This window comes from Ciconia boyciana, chromosome 5 (assembly GCF_034638445.1).
Source record: "Ciconia boyciana chromosome 5, ASM3463844v1, whole genome shotgun sequence".
NCBI lineage: Eukaryota > Metazoa > Chordata > Aves > Ciconiiformes > Ciconiidae > Ciconia > Ciconia boyciana.
The window spans coordinates 60,929,496-60,947,974 of record NC_132938.1 but is presented as its reverse complement, the minus strand read 5'-3'; the positions used below and the strand labels follow the sequence as shown (position 1 = coordinate 60,947,974).

The window sequence follows — 18,479 nt, the reverse complement described above, 5'->3', positions numbered from 1 at the left end:
TCTGCTGGGTTTAGGACTCTGGTCTCCCCTCAGTCCCCAAGTAGTCAGTGCATTTGTAAAAATGTGATCATACAGGCTTTACCAGCCACTTGCAGCTCCCAGTTTTTCATGATCTTGGCCATTCAGATGGGCGCTTTTTAGGAGCCTATGATCTTAGCTTCAGTGTCCAATCTGGAGAGAGCTGTTCTGACAGGAGAGGCATTTTGGTTGTGAATCATCAAGCCTGGATGACATTATAGGAGAGGACAGGCTTAAGGTGAGGAGATTAGTTGCAGATTGATGGGAAGGCTGAATTTATTAAATATACCAAAATGAATTTGAAAAGTTAGAGCAGCAATTACCATTCTAGGGACCGTGTGTGATCAGCTAACAGGGTCCCAAGGGATAAAGCAACTATAATTCAATCTTATTTAGGCCAGAAGGAATTTGCTGGCTAAGCAAGCAGCTCTGCCCCACAACAGCTTTTTAGCATAACCCAGTTCAACAGGGTGCTTCATGATATACCCAGCTTAAAGCATATCCTAATAATTTTATTCACCAAGGAATGTGCATAAATGCCTTGCTGAATCAGCCTAGGAGAAGAAAAAGTGCCGATGGGAGCAGGATGTCTATTCTTTCTTCCTCTTTGCAATCCTGCCACATCTTCTACAGCAAAATAAGCAGCACTTGACAAAAATGAAGACAGCAATGGCTGCACAGGTGAACAAGAATGCCAGAACATCCAGGCAGTGGTACTGGTACCAGGTGAGATGGTGAGCAGCTGGTCTCAAGTGCTTTGCTCCTTTGTGACGCATGACAAATTCAATCCAGAAGACAGCTCTGTCCAGAGGCTTAACTGGCTGGTCGTGGTGTATCTTGGATAACCTTAGAGCATTTTCCTTATAGCTGGGGAAGAAAGAAACCAAGGAGATTTCTCACTGATTCCTGAAACAATCCATTCAGCACCTGGCAGTCCTCTTGAGGAAGGTAGAAAGTCCTGCTTTTACTTTCATCAGTGTTATTTAAATATATTTGAAACTGGCCCAGTTTACTCCTATCTGCTAAAACTGGGTTATGAACAGTAATAAAGCCAATCTTTTGCAAATAAAAGTTACTCAAAATTATTCCAGATGCTCCTTTAAAAAAAAGCAATGTGGAAACATTTGCAGCATTTTCTGTTCCAATATAATATAGTGTGCTGGTTTGGGCTGGGATAGAGTTAATTTTCTTCATAGTAGCTAGTATGAGGCTATGTTTTGGATTTGTGCTGGAAACAGTGTTGGTAACATAGGGATGTTTTCGTTACTGCTGAGCAGGGCTTACACAGAGTCAAGGCCTTTTCTGCTTCTCGCACTGCCCCACCAGTGAGTAGGCTGGGGGTGCACAAGAAGTTGGGAGGGGACACAGCCTGGACAGCTGACCCCAACTGACCAAAGGGATGTTCCATACCATATGATGTCATGTTCAGCAGTAAAACTAAGGGGGAGGTTGGCAGGGGGGCCGCATGCACCGGATTTCATCCAGGTCTTTGGATGCCTTGTTGTAATCCAGGTTGTTTTAGGTCACCTCCACCATTGCTAATTCCCTCAGATACTGGATACCTCCATCAATGTTGGTCCATTTGCTTTGGGAATTTGCAAGTTCTTCCTTGAAGGGATACCTGACCTTCACACTTCACAGCAGTCGCTGCTAAAGACTGAGGACTCCTGCCTCTTTTCCAATCCCTTTGTCAGTGGTCTTATCCTTAGCAAGGGATCCCAGCTGCCGGGCTTCCTTACCCTCCAGTTCCTGACTGATAGATACAGTAACCTAAGGGTATTGGTAACTCAGGGTCAGGAGAAAGAATTGTTATGGCTACAGACAGAGTAGACATAATACAACTAGAATTGTCACCCAGAGTGTCTAGAGGATTTATACTAGCAGAGAACAAGGAAGAGAGAGAGAGACCAGAAAACTGTCTCAGGAGCTGCTCTGGGCTTTCTAAGAACTATTTTTCTCAAAGTGGTCATAAAATGTAGTATAAGGAAAAGCAAATTACTGATCTCTCCTTTCTGAGAAATTCTCATTCTCAGAAATGAAAGGTAGTTTTCATCTGAAACCCAAACTCCGGCTACTCAGTATTTTTGATTCGCAGAAGAGCCAGCACAATTTCTTACATCAGCAGCCCAAGATTTTAATAACCTCATCCTACTGTAAGGCAAGAACAAAACTTACGTGGAATTGTTAATGACTGTGTTCAGTGCATCAACTAGGTCCTGTGTCTTCAGTGTTCTGAAATCCAGCTCAACTGCAGCTCCCTTTGCCCTCATGTGAGCAATGTTGTCGTGCTGGTCAGCAAACATGGGAATCCCAACCATCGGGATCCCGTGGTAGATAGCTTCATAGATCCCATTGGTCCCACCATGAGTAATAAAGGCCTTCGTCAAGGGATGGCCTGGAACAGGGAAGGAGAGGCATGTGTAACAGCAGCTGTGGCAGACTGCATTCACTGGGACACGAGCACTGCAAACTACCCAGGCAAATGCACTGCTGGAGAAGGGAACAGCCCTGACCTCTGGATCAGCATCAGAGCTTGCATGCTTAGCTTTCAAACATTCATATTTATTTTAATGCAATGTGTGAATCGGCATGTTCCTCCAGACTACCCCAGAGTTACTTCAGCCCTTCTGCTGTTGTACAGTTCTAGGTTTTACATGGTATCAGGTTCACAACAGCCCCCTGTTGCAGCCTTGCTTAGGTCAAGCATTTTGAAGAAGGAGTGCTGGAGATGAACTGCAGAAGCCAAATCCAGCTCCAGAGTACATGTCTACTTTGATATTTACTCCTGCCTACAGGTGGTTCTTAGCCCTTCCAGATAATTGCCACTGAGCTCTGTAAGACAGAGGCTTTTGCTTTAGAGATCCATCTTTATAGCTAAGCTCAAGTTGCTGCCTTCTTGAGCCACTGCTCCCTACTCCCTTCACAGGCTGTCTGTGTCTTCCATGGTTCTTGTACAGGCACTTGCCTTAAAGTCAAAAGCAAGCTAGGAAATTAAGGCTCCAAGAGCAACCCTCTGCTGCTTAAGCTGCAAAAGTAATTGTAGCCACAAGTGTTATGTGCCTGAATAAGCCATTTTAGTGGAAAAACAAAGAAGGAAACAGTTTTTCCAAGGGCGCAATGCATCCCAGATAGAATCACTCTCACCAAGCAGGTCATTTTGGGGTATCCAGTCATAAATCCTGGTGTTGGACCCCAGAGTTTCTGGTTTTTTTCCTTTGTACCGCCAGATGACCTTGAACAAAGGAAGAATAAGATAAACATAGTGCATGTGATGTGCCCTTCTGTATTATTACATGTAATGTAGGGCTTTATCTCAAACTCACGTACCTTTTCCAAGTAATTCAAAATAGCTCTGGCTCCAGTTTAGCTCTTTGATTAGTTATTATGTGCTTATTATAAAAATTGCATAGAGTGATTTTTATATTTTGGCCTATGGACAGACCTCCATGTCATTTGGTTCAGAGAAAGGGAAATGCCAGAACTCCCCATGAGGTGACTCAAGCAGTCTGCCTCTCTGGCAGCTTCCTGGCTGTGGCACATCCAGCAGAGATGCAGATAAAAACCAGGCCAGTCCAAACATAAAAGGCTTATTGAAGGCAACAGGAGTGACAAAAAACAAGGCAAGTTGTTTTAGACTTGAAAGGAAATTTACCTTCTGTGGAAGCTGGCTGAGGGCTCTGGCAATCACATTACTTCTTTCATCAGTTAGGTTGTAGACCATCGACCCAAGAGAGAATACCACGATGCCGTGTTCCCCTGAGCTCTGAACAAATTCTTCCATTTCCTAGGAGAGGCAGAAAACATACTAAGAGTAATTATGCACTGCAGATTACACAGATTTCTGTGAACAGAGAGCATAACCTTTTTAGCTTATCAAGGAGATGATGGTGATGTATGAGCACCTCTGCTGACAGAAGGGCATTACAAAGATAGTCCTGGCCCTGTGCAAAACAGACAGTTTCTCCCCAGGAAGAAGCAGGACAAGTTGAGACAGGTGACAGAAGCTTTGTCTTTTGGAAAGCAAGTCAAGCACTTTCAGAACACGTTTCTTTCAGAGCACAAGCAGCAGGAATGGATCCTGCACTGGCATGAGAGGGCCATACCCTGTGACACCCTCCCTAGCATAGTCGGTCATGGTTCTGGATTTTCCTGGAACAAGTACTTTGCATTTCATAGCTCTGCAGGAAGGGACAGTGCTGAAAACTGACAGGGTTTTTCAGCATCCTGATCAGAGATTCATTGAGTCGCTGCTGTCACTTTGTTAGTCAGCCAGTTCTCTATTTATTGCAGTATAGCACATGTTGCTAAACAGATTTTCTATAAATCAGACCAGTAGGTCTTCCTGTTCCTTTTTTTGGTTAATGTCATGTGAAATGGAGCAATAGCATCCAAAAGGGAATGGTTATCCATTTCCCCCAACTCAACCCCTGCTACAGGGGAGTGGGAGGAGAGTTAGAAGGTTTCTTTTAGTAGACAGCTTGCACTGAAAATACCCTACCTCCTCTAAGGCTCCTACAAGAGTGATAATCTAGACCAGAGCTTGTCATGTTGCTGTCATCAGTATCTGGGAGTTTCAAATTCCACCTGAATACTGCCAATCACAGCAGAGCATAGGCTGGAGATGCTGAGTATTTTACTTCCTTTAAGATGTCTTAAACTAAGCAACAATAGAAAAAGTGTTTATCACTCATCTCTTTCTGGAAGTCTTGACTCCATTTTGTCTAAAGAATTTGTCCTGTGACAGTGCCTTTTTGCATCAGGTATTTCAATGTTATCATGGGCTGCAATTATCTTGTATCAATATAAGATACATGTATCAATGCATGTATCTTAGAATTAAATCATACACCTAACTACTCTGAGGTAGCACCTATTTTTCCTAAAACAAACACTGTATTCCCTCCTGCTGAGCTCAGCTATCCCCTTTTAAGACAGCAGGCTGTAAACCCAGCCCTCAGTTTGCACAAGTATGGACAGATTGCTAAATAGCTCCGTGCTCCCCACAGCCAGCAGAGCATCTTCTTTAAGAATGAGCTGTCTCAGGACATGGCTTGCACAGTTGATCAGGGAGAGAAGCAGTTTTTATTCTGCTGGGCAAACAACCAACCAACAGCAGAACAAAGTTGGGATACCTTTGGTAACGGCTTTGCAGGCTGGCAATGAAGTCCTCCAACGAACTCAAAGTTGGGCAGGAAAGGGCGTGGAAATTCAAAATCCCAGTATGTTCTGATTAACCATATCTCTGTTTTCCCCATTGTCTCACACAGGGTTGTGGGCCTTCCTATGGACAAGATACAAGAGGTTTACAACATGCATGGGAACAGTCTTGTTTGCTGTAGATTGCAAAATAGGAGCCTTACCTTTGTCTTTTGGCACTTCCAGTCAGTGTAGTCTATCAAATCATGCATGAAATGAAAGCATGGACAAATCTAGACCTATTCCTTGCCCCGTCCTGTGTTCAGCCTTGGCAGGTTGCCATGAACAAGGCAATACAATCTTTAAAAGGATTTTGAACCTTCAGGATGAATTTAGAGCAGTACCAGAGTAAGTGGGAAGCATTTAGTTTCTGTGATACAGAAGTGCAATTCTTGTACCGCTGAAAGACTTCATTACCTGTGCTTGTAATAAAAACGCACTTTGGGGAAGAGAACGATCACAGAAAATTTAGTTCCAAATAAAAAAGAAATGAATCGCAAAGTGATGATCACCAGTCAGGAGAAGAGTTTTGAAACAAAGTTCTGTGGCATTTTTCAAATGGTGACTCAGTCAGTGGCTGCTCAGGCTACAATAAAAGACAGGTACAGCCGTCCCTAGTTCTCCTGGGGACTGGGTCAGCTCCTTCTGATACACGTTGGGGAAATTTGGCCAAATCCATAGATGCTTTGAATGTCATTTTATGCAAAATCCAATGTCTCTAGAAATTAATCTATAGAAAATATCCAATGGGTAAAACTGTTTTATAGCTTCCCATTTGGAAAAATATATATTCTCAGGTACATGTTGCAAGTTGTCTCTGCAGTATTTTCCCCACAAGGTGGAACTGGGGAGTAAAAGGGTTAGAAGTGTTGGTAAATGATTGTCCAAAGCCAGCCTAATGCAAGCAGGAACCAAGCAAAATAAGCAGCAAGATAAAAATTATCTGTAGGGCATCTTCTTACACTACTTGATCAGTATTACAATTTATGCCAGTAATTTTTTTAAATTTTATTTTAAGTAAAGAGCAATGAGTCAGTTACAAAGTTCCTGGAGTGAAAATTAAGCCTGTATTACAAGTAGAGTGATATAAAGGTGTAATTAAGTCTTATGTGGTATTAAAAAAAAAATTCAATCCAGGGAGAAGGCTCTAGTCTGCAGAGCACAGAGGCGTTCTTGGGAAATGCAGGAAGAGATTGGAGGGCAACAGAATAGATGCCCTTGTGTTTGCTGTTCACTCATTATCTGCCTAAACGTAGATATTCTGTACAAGATTCAAAGTCCATTGAACTAAAAGGTCTCTTTAATAGACTTTGAATCAAGCCTGAGTTGTACTAGGTTGGAACAAAAATTTCAGGTATGTATGTAGTTTAAGGAGACTATTTCAAACTCTGAATGGTGGATGAAAGGGAAAGGTGACAGTTCTTAGCATTTATTGTTGGAGTATATGAACTTATGCTTAGCATCCTGTACTACGCGGGGTTGCAAGATAAAACCTCCAGATGATGCATGCAATGTGATGAAGGGTGCTTTTTTTGCTCTGCAGTTATCCAGAGACAGCCAGTGTTCCTAGTTACAACAGTTAACTCCATCCCTTTGTTGTCAATGGAGCTATCTCCAGTGCATTACACTTAGTTAAGGAATGATGTTGCCCTCCAGCCTTTATCTGCTACCATCTTAATTGTAGAAGTGCCTGTCATCAAGATGAAGAGGCAACAACTGTCCTCTGAAAGCACTAAAATGGGCATACAGCTCACTGCAAGAGCTCACCAGCAGTATCATCATTGACAAAAATTAGAACTGTATGCTTTAAAGATCCTCAAGAGGAACTAGAGCAAAACTACACTGGTCTCTGTTAGACTAGACCAGACCTAAAAGTGAAAGCACAGCCTCCATGAGACCAAAATGGGATTACCATCTCTGCTGGACATTGAGAAAGAGTATTTTGAGACAACAGCATTGAGCTCACAAAACATTCAAAAGGCACAACCTATGCAAGAGGAGAAACCACTCAACAGCTGCCTTACCTAGGACCTTACTGTAGTACCCATCCCATTCATCTCGCCAAAACTTCAAGAAAAATAAATCCATATAAAAGTAAAAGAGGAAGTTCTGTAGTCTTTCCATGAAGGACATCTGGTCTGTCAGCCCCCTTGTGATAGCAGGCACATAAGAAGGTGGGGACGGGAGCCCACCACACAGCCGCTCTACCACATTCCCATCAGAGAAGCGGAAGCTGTAGACAAAAGGGATTGCTAGGATTTCTGCTACGAGCTCCCCACCTACAGACAAGGGGTCAGCGATCAGGACATCAAACTTGGCCTGCTGCAGCTTTTCTATCAGCCGACGGTTCATCACCAAGGTGTCACAGGTCTGCTTTGACATATTGGTAAAGACCTCCAGGTCTTCTTTCATCCTCCACATGATCTCCCAGGGAGAGAGTTTAGAGACCTTATTCATCCAGAAATTGAGGAAGTCCTCCATGATAGCATACAGGGTCTTCTGGGTAAAGGGGACTTGCAGGACCTCAAAGGTGAAGGGGGAGGAGGTATCTTGGTAGTTGATGAGCAGATTGCTTGAGGGCACCAGCACAGTCACTTCATGACCCCTGAGAACAAGCTCTTCCAGCAGCACTTTCACATTGATCCAGTGACTTGCATCGGTGGGCCAGACCACCACCTTCCCACAAAAGCCAGAGCTCCAGCAGCATGCATAGGCCCAGAGCAGCCAGGGGAACCTTGGCTGCATCATCTCAGCAGTCCATGTACAATTCCCGTCTGATCGAGCTGGAAGCAGTTCACTGCTCCAGTGTGCAGACACTTTACAGCCAGGCAATAAAAGTGAAATCCACTCAGTGCCAAGCTTGGCAAGAGGGCTTGTTAGAACACAAAACACTCATGGGAGGACTGGGCAAGCAGCAAATCCCGTTCTGGAGTCTCCTGCAGAGCCACAGCTGATATTGAAATGACGGCAGCTCCTGTTTCTGCTCACCACAAAGTGCATTTTGCAGCATGTGAGGACCAGAAGCCCTTTCCCTGCGTTGTAGTTTAATCTTGATAGGCAGCGAAGCACCACAGAGCCTCTTACTCCCCCACAGTAGGAGGGGAAAAGAATCGGAAGGGCAAAAGTTGGAAAACTCATGGGTTGACACAGAGACAGGTTAATAAGCAAAAACCAAAAATAAACCCAAGAAGAACAAGTAATGCAAAAAGAACGCTCACCACCAGCCAACCAATGCCCAGCCAGCCCTGAGCAGCAGCAGCCCTGGCAAACTTCCCCCCCGCCACAGCTTTTGTTGCTGAGCACATCGCATGGTATGGGATATCCCTTTGGTCCGCTGGGGTCAGCTGTCCTGGCTGTGTCCTCTCCCAGCTTCTTGTGTACCCCCAGCCTACTCACTGGGAGGAGCAGTGTGAGAAGCAGAAAAAGCCTTGATGCTGTATAAACACTGCTCAGCCATAACTAAAGCATCCCTGTGTTACCAACACTGTTTTCATCACAAATCCAAAATATAACCCCATGCAAACTACTATGAAGAAAATTAATTCTATTCCAGCCAAAATCAGTATACCCTCATACCAGATCTTCAAGGTGAAGGTACACATTCCTGTACCAAGCAGGAGCTCAGGCTAGGGAAAGCACATGAGCAGCCCATGGGACTTTTTTGACAGCTACAAGATGAACCTTATCACTTGACTACAGCCTAGATTTGCTTCTTTGCCCTGTAAGAACCAACCTACCTGCAATTTTTATCTGCTCATTTACTAGGTGCAAAATGTCCTGCAGTGATTCACAACTAGCCCACAAGATGCTCTAGTTCTGTCCTCTCTATAACCAGATGCTGTGGACACACAGCACTGCTGCTGGAAGGACACAGTACTGGTAGAGATGACTCCAGCATCAGGCCACCCCAGGAGAGAAACAGGAGGAGGTGAGGAGCACAGGTTTTGTTCACCTTGCTGCTTCTGTGCCTTCTCTCGGGAAGATGCTGCAAACTGCCATCGGTGTATCCATACCATGTAGTAGTCCAGGACAGATACTGCCAAGACAAGAGACCTGACTTCTCTTCTTGACTGTATCCTGCATATGTAGTGGAGATGCTTAGTGCTACTGATGTGTTCAGGGAAAAGAACAGGCAGCTGCTCTCTCCTGAGCAGAGGGTGAATGAGGCTCAGACGGAGTCTGAAGAGGGCCTGAGCATTCTTCCAGGAGCTCAGCGCCACCACATGAGCTCCCCTCACTAGACTGACCGTGGAGCAAGCAGTCTTTCATCATGCTTCAACCTCATCACTTGAAAAAGCCTTTAGGCAGCTCTAGGAAAGCAGCTAGAATAAGAACCCTGAATAAGATTTTCCAAGGAGAAAGAGAAGGTGCGTGCATACACTGCAGGAGCTGGGATGTTGCCCCATTTCTGTGAGATGCTTTCCCCTTCCTTTCACACCTCCTTCAGGACTGTATACATTCCAGATCAAAGCATATCACAGTCAGGGTAGAGAAAAGCTAAGCTAACATAGCTAACAAAACAGGTATTGCACATGGAGCCTTAAATGCTAAACCCCACATGTAACAATAAAAAAGACAACACCAGATCCAAGCAACTCTGAGGCTTACACAACGGGAGAGCAGCAAACCATGCCTCTGCCAGCACAAGATTTTCTAATCTCTGTCAAACGTGATAAGCAACACAAGTACGCACACAGCTAGGTACTCTAATAGCAGGATATCTTAACAACTTAGGTCTCTTAGCAGAATTACATCCTCCTAGTGAAATATAAATAAGTCTCATATTGAAATAATAATCCATTTTGTCTGCCCACCAACAATGCATGTATGTTTGCCCTGTTTCCTTTTAAGTATTATAATAATCACTTAGAGCAAAAATGTGAAAATTACTGCAACTATTATTTAAAAAAGAAAAAAACTTAAATACAACTATCTTCTAATATTTCTTTTAGACACTTTCAGAAAAGCAAAGAACCCTGTCTCTGCTGAGGGCCTTTTATCACTGCAAATTGGGGCTCAGCTGCTCTCCCAAGCCTTTAAAAGACCAGAGGAGGCCATTATCTCTCATTTTGAGACAAGCTAGCAAGCAAGAAGGGTGCTAGGGGAAAAAAGGTAGTATTGTTGTATAGTTTTCCAAAACCATTTTTTATTTCTACTTCAAAAGGTTTAATTCAGTACTAGTGTTTGGTGGGTGTATAGTATTATGTTGCTGTTCTTAGTGTTTGTTGTTATTCGTCTATGAATATGACTGATGAGGTCTGTTTCAGGTGGCTTTAGCACTGTTTTACCTTTCCTAGAAGTACCTGTACGGACTTAGCTCTACTAGCGTAGCAGGTCAGGATTAACAGGTAACGTTTGTACTTGCCTGGATTATTTGACTTGACACAGGAGTTTTGGAGGAAGGAGGGAGTTCAGGGCTGTCTTGCTCCTAATTTGTGCCTTAACCTCTAAGCTCTGCGTATTTACTCTTGTGTGTACAGCAGATGTAACTTCTGGAAGTAACAGCAGCCTTACCTAAAACATCACTGTAGTATTGATCCCAGCTTCCCTAGAGAAGGTAATGATATATGATATCCTGCACAGTGTAGCTGAAGATGTTTTTTAGCCTTTCCAGGAAGGACATCCTGTCTATTAGGTGGCTTAGGGCCGCTGGTACGTAGGAAGGAGGTGCTGGGAGTGTCCCACAGAGCCGCTCCACTGTGTTGCCTATGGAGAACCAGAGGGTGTACACGAAGGGGATACTCGGCTTCTCAGCAAACAGCTCCCCACTGTGTGCCAGTGGGTCTGCCCAGAGAACATCGAAAGTGGATCCCCTCAGTCTTTCCAGCAGCACCTCATTCTTCAGGACTTCATCACAAATTATTTTGGTTACATTCTCCAGCTTGTACATCAGTTGAGCTGTCTTGTAAAGACTTTCCCAGACAGGTAGCGCTCTCTCTTGGTAAAACCAAAAATAGAAAGCTTCTTCCAGTAAGGTAGCCATCTCCTTTTTGGTGATCGGAACCTCAACAACCTCAAACTGGAAGGGTGAGGGCTGTGTGGGGTTGAGGATGAGGAAGCACAAAGGCAGCAGCACGGTCACCTCGTGGCCCCGGACCAGAAGCTCCTGGAGTATGTACTCCATGTTGAGCCAGTGGCTGCCTTCCGCTGGCCAGACCAACACCTTCCCCCCGGACCCCCAGCCCAATACAGCCAGCAGCCACAGCACTGCCACCTCCTTCCCAGCCATAGCCTGCCCTGTGTGGCAATGCCCCCGTGGCCTTCCTTTACCAGGGGCAGCAGCGCTCCCAAGCTGGGCTGGGCATGCGTGACACTGCCTTGCTCCAGAGGGCAGGGAGCCATGGTAGTTGGCGTCAAATCCTGTCCTGGATAATGGCATGTTTCCCGGGGAAAAAGGTGACTGGCACTAACTGGCACCGTATGGTGGTAAACAGCTTGCTGAAGCTGGAAGATGTGCTTCCCCTGGAGCAGCGGGGAGAGCTGTCAGCCCTGGGGGGCTCAGTCCAGCGAGGATTGTGTCCTGTTGGTCATCCTGGCCCTCCTGCCTGTCTAACTACAGTCTCGATGCTATTTGTTTGGTAGAAGAGGTGACTTTCTCATTCTTCTGGCTCTTTGAAGTACAACTTGGCATGCAGCAAAGATGTTCACCCACTGTGTGGGCACCCTTTTGCTTTATAAAGCCACTGAGTGTCTGTTCATAGTGCACTTAAGGTGGTGATCCAGGGCTGCAGCTAAAAAGCTGCATCTCGAAGTGGATGAAACTACATGGCAAGTGACTCCAGTACCAGAGTAAGACTGTTCACAAGAGTGAACTTGCCTCTTCAGAGCACGCATTGCGGGAGGGCAGAGCTGGTAGGTGATGGTGTGGGCTGTCCTGCCTGCTACTAGGTGCTAATTATGCACTATAAGTTGAACCAGAAAATCTGTTAAACAGTTTTATTTATGGTCACCCTTCTGATGTGCAATTAAGAAATAATGTAAGCCCTCTTCACTGTGCTAAAAATCATCATTACTGGGCTTCTGCCCAGCTCTCTTATGCAATGGTTTCCTAATGTTGTTGTGCAAGATGTTTGCTACAGCTTCCATCCTTTCCAGGATGAAAATGAAATCCATTCAGCTTGAGAAGCCAAGCTGAGATACCTCATCTGCTGTGCACTTGACAACAGTTTGGTGTACTTTTGGAATTCTGCAGCATGCAGGTATTTGCAGGCAATTGAGCCCCGAGAGATTTGCAAGTGTTCTTTTTAATGAGCTCAATGTCAGGTTAGTAAAAATGGCATGTTGATCACATGTGATTAATACTTAAATAAACATATTTTTCTACATATTCACTCAAAACAGTCCAGAATAAAAGCCTGCAGAGGAAGACTTGTTGCTTTCACTGTTTGCTTGTGGGTGGAGTGTATGTTTTAAATAAAACTTGTTTTGTGCAGAGAGGATTGGGTTTATATGAACAGCGATGTAAGTGAAGTCTCTATTACAAAGCCACAATGCATTTCAGTATTGCTACTGAGGGTGGCAGGGTCGGCTCATAACTCACCAGTTCCCCCCTCCTTGTTATGATACTCTGGATTTGGAAAACAGCTCTATTCCTGGCTGCTTTCTGTGCAAGCAGTCATTGGAGGGGAAAATGTGTAAGCTGAGCTCCCTTGCTGAGGGCCCTATGTGGTGTGGAAGTTGTTTCAACCTCCACATTAAAAATAATTATGGCAAAAGTCAAATCCCTCAATTGGGATGACCACTGATCCCTGTCTCAATGCAATGGCATAGCAGCACAGCACCCTGACAGGGGAGTGGATGCAACGGGTGGACCCTGGTGGCTCATTCCCTTTTCCACATAGGGGCATAATGACAAACTTCTTGCTGATCTCTCTCAGACCTTGACTTTGCCACCCTGCCAGGTTCCTAGCTCTGCAGGTCGTAAGGCGGGAGGCTGTGTAATGAGAAGTGAAGTAGCAGAAGGCTTACCTAAGACCTTGCTATAGTAGATATCCCATTCTCCCCAGTAGCTCTGGAAAACGTAGTCTTGCAGGTGGTAAGACACGATGTTTTTTATTCTCTCAACGAAGGACATGCGGTCAGTGAGCTCAGACAGGGCTGCGGGCACATAGGACGGTGGGGCTGGGACCTTGCCACAGTGCCTCTCCACGGCGGAGGCCGGGGAGAAGCGCAGCGAGTAGATGAAGGGGATGCCCAGTTTGAGAGCCAGGAGGTCCCCGCAGAGGGTCGCTGGGTCTGATAGCAGCAGGTCATAGCTAGACCCCTGCAAGTGGGCCATCCGCTCTTGGTTGGTTAGCACCGCGTCGCACATTAGCCTGTTCATCTGGTGCCAGCTTTTGGACAGTTTTCCCAGCTCCTTGTAGAACTGCCAGAAGGTCAAGGTGGTTGGCCTGTTATTCAGCCACAGTGCAACTATATCCTCGATCAGGTTCTCAACGGTGTCTTTCTTCAAGGCCACATTATAGACCTCAAACTTCTCTGCAGCCTCAGCCCCGGGTTTTACGAAGGGGGAAGCGCTGGATACCAGGACAGTAACGCTATGCCCACGGCGGATGAGCTCCTGTATAACTATCTTCACATACAGCCAGTGGCTGCCTTCCGCTGGCCAGACCAACACCTTCCCCCCGGACCCCCAGCCCAATACAGCCAGCAGCCACAGCACTGCCACCTCCTTCCCAGCCATAGCCTGCCCTGTGTGGCAATGCCCCCGTGGCCTTCCTTTACCAGGGGCAGCAGCGCTCCCAAGCTGGGCTGGGCATGCGTGACACTGCCTTGCTCCAGAGGGCAGGGAGCCATGGTAGTTGGCGTCAAATCCTGTCCTGGATAATGGCATGTTTCCCGGGGAAAAAGGTGACTGGCACTAACTGGCACCGTATGGTGGTAAACAGCTTGCTGAAGCTGGAAGATGTGCTTCCCCTGGAGCAGCGGGGAGAGCTGTCAGCCCTGGGGGGCTCAGTCCAGCGAGGATTGTGTCCTGTTGGTCATCCTGGCCCTCCTGCCTGTCTAACTACGGTCTCGATGCTATTTGTTTGGTAGAAGAGGTGACTTTCTCATTCTTCTGGCTCTTTGAAGTACAACTTGGCATGCAGCAAAGATGTTCACCCACTGTGTGGGCACCCTTTTGCTTTATAAAGCCACTGAGTGTCTGTTCATAGTGCACTTAAGGTGGTGATCCAGGGCTGCAGCTAAAAAGCTGCATCTCGAAGTGGATGAAACTACATGGCAAGTGACTCCAGTACCAGAGTAAGACTGTTCACAAGAGTGAACTTGCCTCTTCAGAGCACGCATTGCGGGAGGGCAGAGCTGGTAGGTGATGGTGTGGGCTGTCCTGCCTGCCACTAGGTGCTAATTATGCACTATAAGTTGAACCAGAAAATCTGTTAAACAGTTTTATTTATGGTCACCCTTCTGATGTGCAATTAAGAAATAATGTAAGCCCTCTTCACTGTGCTAAAAATCATCATTACTGGGCTTCTGCCCAGCTCTCTTATGCAATGGTTTCCTAATGTTGTTGTGCAAGATGTTTGCTACAGCTTCCATCCTTTCCAGGATGAAAATGAAATCCATTCAGCTTGAGAAGCCAAGCTGAGATACCTCATCTGCTGTGCACTTGACAACAGTTTGGTGTACTTTTGGAATTCTGCAGCATGCAGGTATTTGCAGGCAATTGAGCCCCGAGAGATTTGCAAGTGTTCTTTTTAATGAGCTCAATGTCAGGTTAGTAAAAATGGCATGTTGATCACATGTGATTAATACTTAAATAAACATATTTTTCTACATATTCACTCAAAACAGTCCAGAATAAAAGCCTGCAGAGGAAGACTTGTTGCTTTCACTGTTTGCTTGTGGGTGGAGTGTATGTTTTAAATAAAACTTGTTTTGTGCAGAGAGGATTGGGTTTATATGAACAGCGATGTAAGTGAAGTCTCTATTACAAAGCCACAATGCATTTCAGTATTGCTACTGAGGGTGGCAGGGTCGGCTCATAACTCACCAGTTCCCCCCTCCTTGTTATGATACTCTGGATTTGGAAAACAGCTCTATTCCTGGCTGCTTTCTGTGCAAGCAGTCATTGGAGGGGAAAATGTGTAAGCTGAGCTCCCTTGCTGAGGGCCCTATGTGGTGTGGAAGTTGTTTCAACCTCCACATTAAAAATAATTATGGCAAAAGTCAAATCCCTCAATTGGGATGACCACTGATCCCTGTCTCAATGCAATGGCATAGCAGCACAGCACCCTGACAGGGGAGTGGATGCAACGGGTGGACCCTGGTGGCTCATTCCCTTTTCCACATAGGGGCATAATGACAAACTTCTTGCTGATCTCTCTCAGACCTTGACTTTGCCACCCTGCCAGGTTCCTAGCTCTGCAGGTCGTAAGGCGGGAGGCTGTGTAATGAGAAGTGAAGTAGCAGAAGGCTTACCTAAGACCTTGCTATAGTAGATATCCCATTCTCCCCAGTAGCTCTGGAAAACGTAGTCTTGCAGGTGGTAAGACACGATGTTTTTTATTCTCTCAACGAAGGACATGCGGTCAGTGAGCTCAGACAGGGCTGCGGGCACATAGGACGGTGGGGCTGGGACCTTGCCACAGTGCCTCTCCACGGCGGAGGCCGGGGAGAAGCGCAGCGAGTAGATGAAGGGGATGCCCAGTTTGAGAGCCAGGAGGTCCCCGCAGAGGGTCGCTGGGTCTGATAGCAGCAGGTCATAGCTAGACCCCTGCAAGTGGGCCATCCGCTCTTGGTTGGTTAGCACCGCGTCGCACATTAGCCTGTTCATCTGGTGCCAGCTTTTGGACAGTTTTCCCAGCTCCTTGTAAAACTGCCAGAAGGTCAAGGTGGTTGGCCTGTTATTCAGCCACAGTGCAACTATATCCTCGATCAGGTTCTCAACGGTGTCTTTCTTCAAGGCCACATTATAGACCTCAAACTTCTCTGCAGCCTCAGCCCCGGGTTTAATGAAGAGGGAAGCGCTGGATACCAGGACGGTAACGCTATGCCCGCGGCGGATGAGCTCCTGTACAACTATCTTCACATACAGCCAGTGGCTGCCTTCTGCTGGCCAGACCAACACCTTCCCACAGAAGACAGGCCCTAGAAGAGCGACCTGAAAAAGGACCAGCTGGAGGTATTTCTTAGAGCCGGTGGCTTCTGTGGCCATGGCAGGTTTAAGGGCTTGATAGCCTGTGAGTTCGCCCTTCCAGTTGGGAGTACTGCACCTCTGTGTTGTGTTTGATGGCTCTTTACTAGTGCTATTATCAAAAGCAAGATTTTGCTGTTGCACAGGTGGGGCCTTTAAAATCCACGTTTGGTCTCAGGTCTGAAAAGACAGAAAAGGATGTTTGGTAATTCACTTTTCCCTTTCTGCCTTCTACCCTACCCTGTTAGTTTCCCCCTGTTGGAGGTCCTTTCCCTGATTAGCAGGGTGGCAGCAATCCCTGCTGCTGTCAAAGGTCTGCCTTCAAGCTACTCCCTTTGCACAAGAAGAATTTAATCCTTTTTTTATATATACCTTTTGTAGTTTTTCTGAGGAATCCTTACCATGAAATAAAAGCAAATAACAGGGGTTCTCTTCTGGCTCTCTAGTTACTGTATCAGTAGATGCTGGCAGATTTACTATAATTATTAGCAAATAACTGGCACTGCTGCCAACACTGGAGAAATACTGAGATTTGCTGGAGAATGTATGACCACATCTGATTTTAAAATGCCTGTTTTCAATTACAACAGCCATGGTATCTGTATACTGTAATGTTTCTATTACTTATGGCAGCAAACGTACCTGTACTTAAAGATGTATTTCTCTTATTCTGAGAGTTTCCCAGCTTTCTTCACCTTTCTTTCCAGAAGCAGCACAGGAGCTTGCTTAGCCGACAGGCAGCAGCGCTACAGGGAGTGCTTGCTTCAAGGAGTGCTTGCTTCAAGATATTGCTAGACTTGGGGCAAGAGCCCTGGGCAACACAAGGTGGAGGGACACCTATGATGGGACTAGCAGTGGCAAATTATACCATAGGCATCCTTAAGCCTCCTCAACCCTTCTACAGCCGTGTCCATGCTGGTAAATAATATGAATTACTGGCAGTCATGCCCCAGCCCCTGCAGAGGGCTGCTGTCTCTCCAGGCTTCACTATTAATTCAAGTTGGTGCATCTTTACAGAGGAAGAAACTGCAAGTGAGCCAGTCCCCTGGATGCCAGCTCTGGTACTCACATGAATCACTTGTGTTGCTCCCATGAACTAGTGATGCCAGAGGCAGGCCAAGGAAGGAGAGGCCACAGGGTACATTTAAGTGTCTGACTTGGAAGCGGCATCCTTTTTCAGGGTGAGATGTTAGAAGTGCTGATGTTTCCCACTCTGAGAGAAGGCAGCATTTGGGTGATGATAATGCCAATAATAACATGTAGTTTGTTCTGATATGTGACAGGTGGTTTCCAACTGCTCCCAGACAACTCTTCACGCAGGGAGCTCATTGCTGCTGTCTGGGGCACATCACCACCAACCTGGTCATGTTGTGTGCTCAGTTCAGGTGCCTAAACATGGGTCTGGGGCCCTCCTGGCCCCTAAAGGTGCTTTGCAGAGCAAACCCCACATCTTTTGGGGTGGTTCTCACTTGGAAAGTCGGCACTTGAATGTAAGGTGCTATGCCCTGGAAAGAGCTCTTAACCACCAGGAGCCAAAATGACAACTAAACCCCTTGCATATAACGATACGCTTGATCCAACACAATTGGGAACAAATGCCATGCAGCAAAAAACTCTTACCTAGCAGAGTCTTCCAAGGTACGTAAGCATCGTGCTCTGAGTTGCAAGGTGCAATTTGCTACACCGGTTTGTTTCTGTTTCTTGCTGCTCACCTCCTCTGTGCCTGGGCTGCTCTGGCAAGGTTGGGTATTGGGCAGAAAGAGCTTAAATAAGTAGCACTCTGAATTGGGCTTTTCCAAAGGAGGAAGTAATACAATATGGGATGATCACACCAAGGTGTGTATTCTGGGATTATTAATTGCTCTTTTATGCTCCGGTAACTTAATAGTCAAGATGGTTTTCCCCATGCTAGGTTATATTATAATGTTATTACAGAGCCAGATTCTCAGAAGGACTTTGCATCCTGTAGCTCAGAAATATGGTGTCTGACTGCTAAAAAGATTTTTCACTCCCTTTAGGGTCCCAGATGGTAAAACAAAATTGTTTGTTAAGTAATAGACTTGTTTATAAACTGTCCACAGGAACAAGGAGAAAATCTTGTGGTTTGTTTGCAGAGTTTTTCAAATGT

The 18,479-nt window shown here is 45.8% G+C and overlaps 3 protein-coding genes across 4 annotated transcripts; all 3 read right to left on the bottom strand.

Moving 5' to 3' along the window:
• Positions 1–608: 608 nt before the first annotated feature.
• Positions 609–16,372, bottom strand: LOC140652110 (UDP-glucuronosyltransferase 2A2-like). 2 transcript variants are annotated; one of them, XM_072862447.1, is made up of 6 exons: positions 15,637–16,372; positions 5,151–5,299; positions 3,671–3,802; positions 3,163–3,250; positions 2,194–2,413; positions 609–885 (listed from the first exon to the last, which is right to left on the bottom strand). In XM_072862447.1, exons 1-6 carry the CDS (start codon positions 16,370–16,372, stop codon positions 609–611), a joined length of 1,602 nt encoding a protein of 533 aa, XP_072718548.1. The 2 variants fall into 2 exon arrangements, with proteins under 2 accessions (XP_072718548.1, XP_072718549.1); XM_072862448.1 differs by lacking the exon at positions 15,637–16,372 and adding an exon at positions 7,239–7,962.
• LOC140652024 (UDP-glucuronosyltransferase 2A2-like) lies at positions 10,655–11,443 on the bottom strand. The gene is given in 1 exon segment (XM_072862288.1): positions 10,655–11,443. A coding segment is annotated over 1 exon segment (789 nt).
• LOC140652023 (UDP-glucuronosyltransferase 2A2-like) lies at positions 13,088–13,897 on the bottom strand. Its single transcript, XM_072862287.1, has one exon. It carries the CDS (start codon positions 13,895–13,897, stop codon positions 13,088–13,090), a length of 810 nt encoding a protein of 269 aa, XP_072718388.1.
• Positions 16,373–18,479: the final 2,107 nt, after the last annotated feature.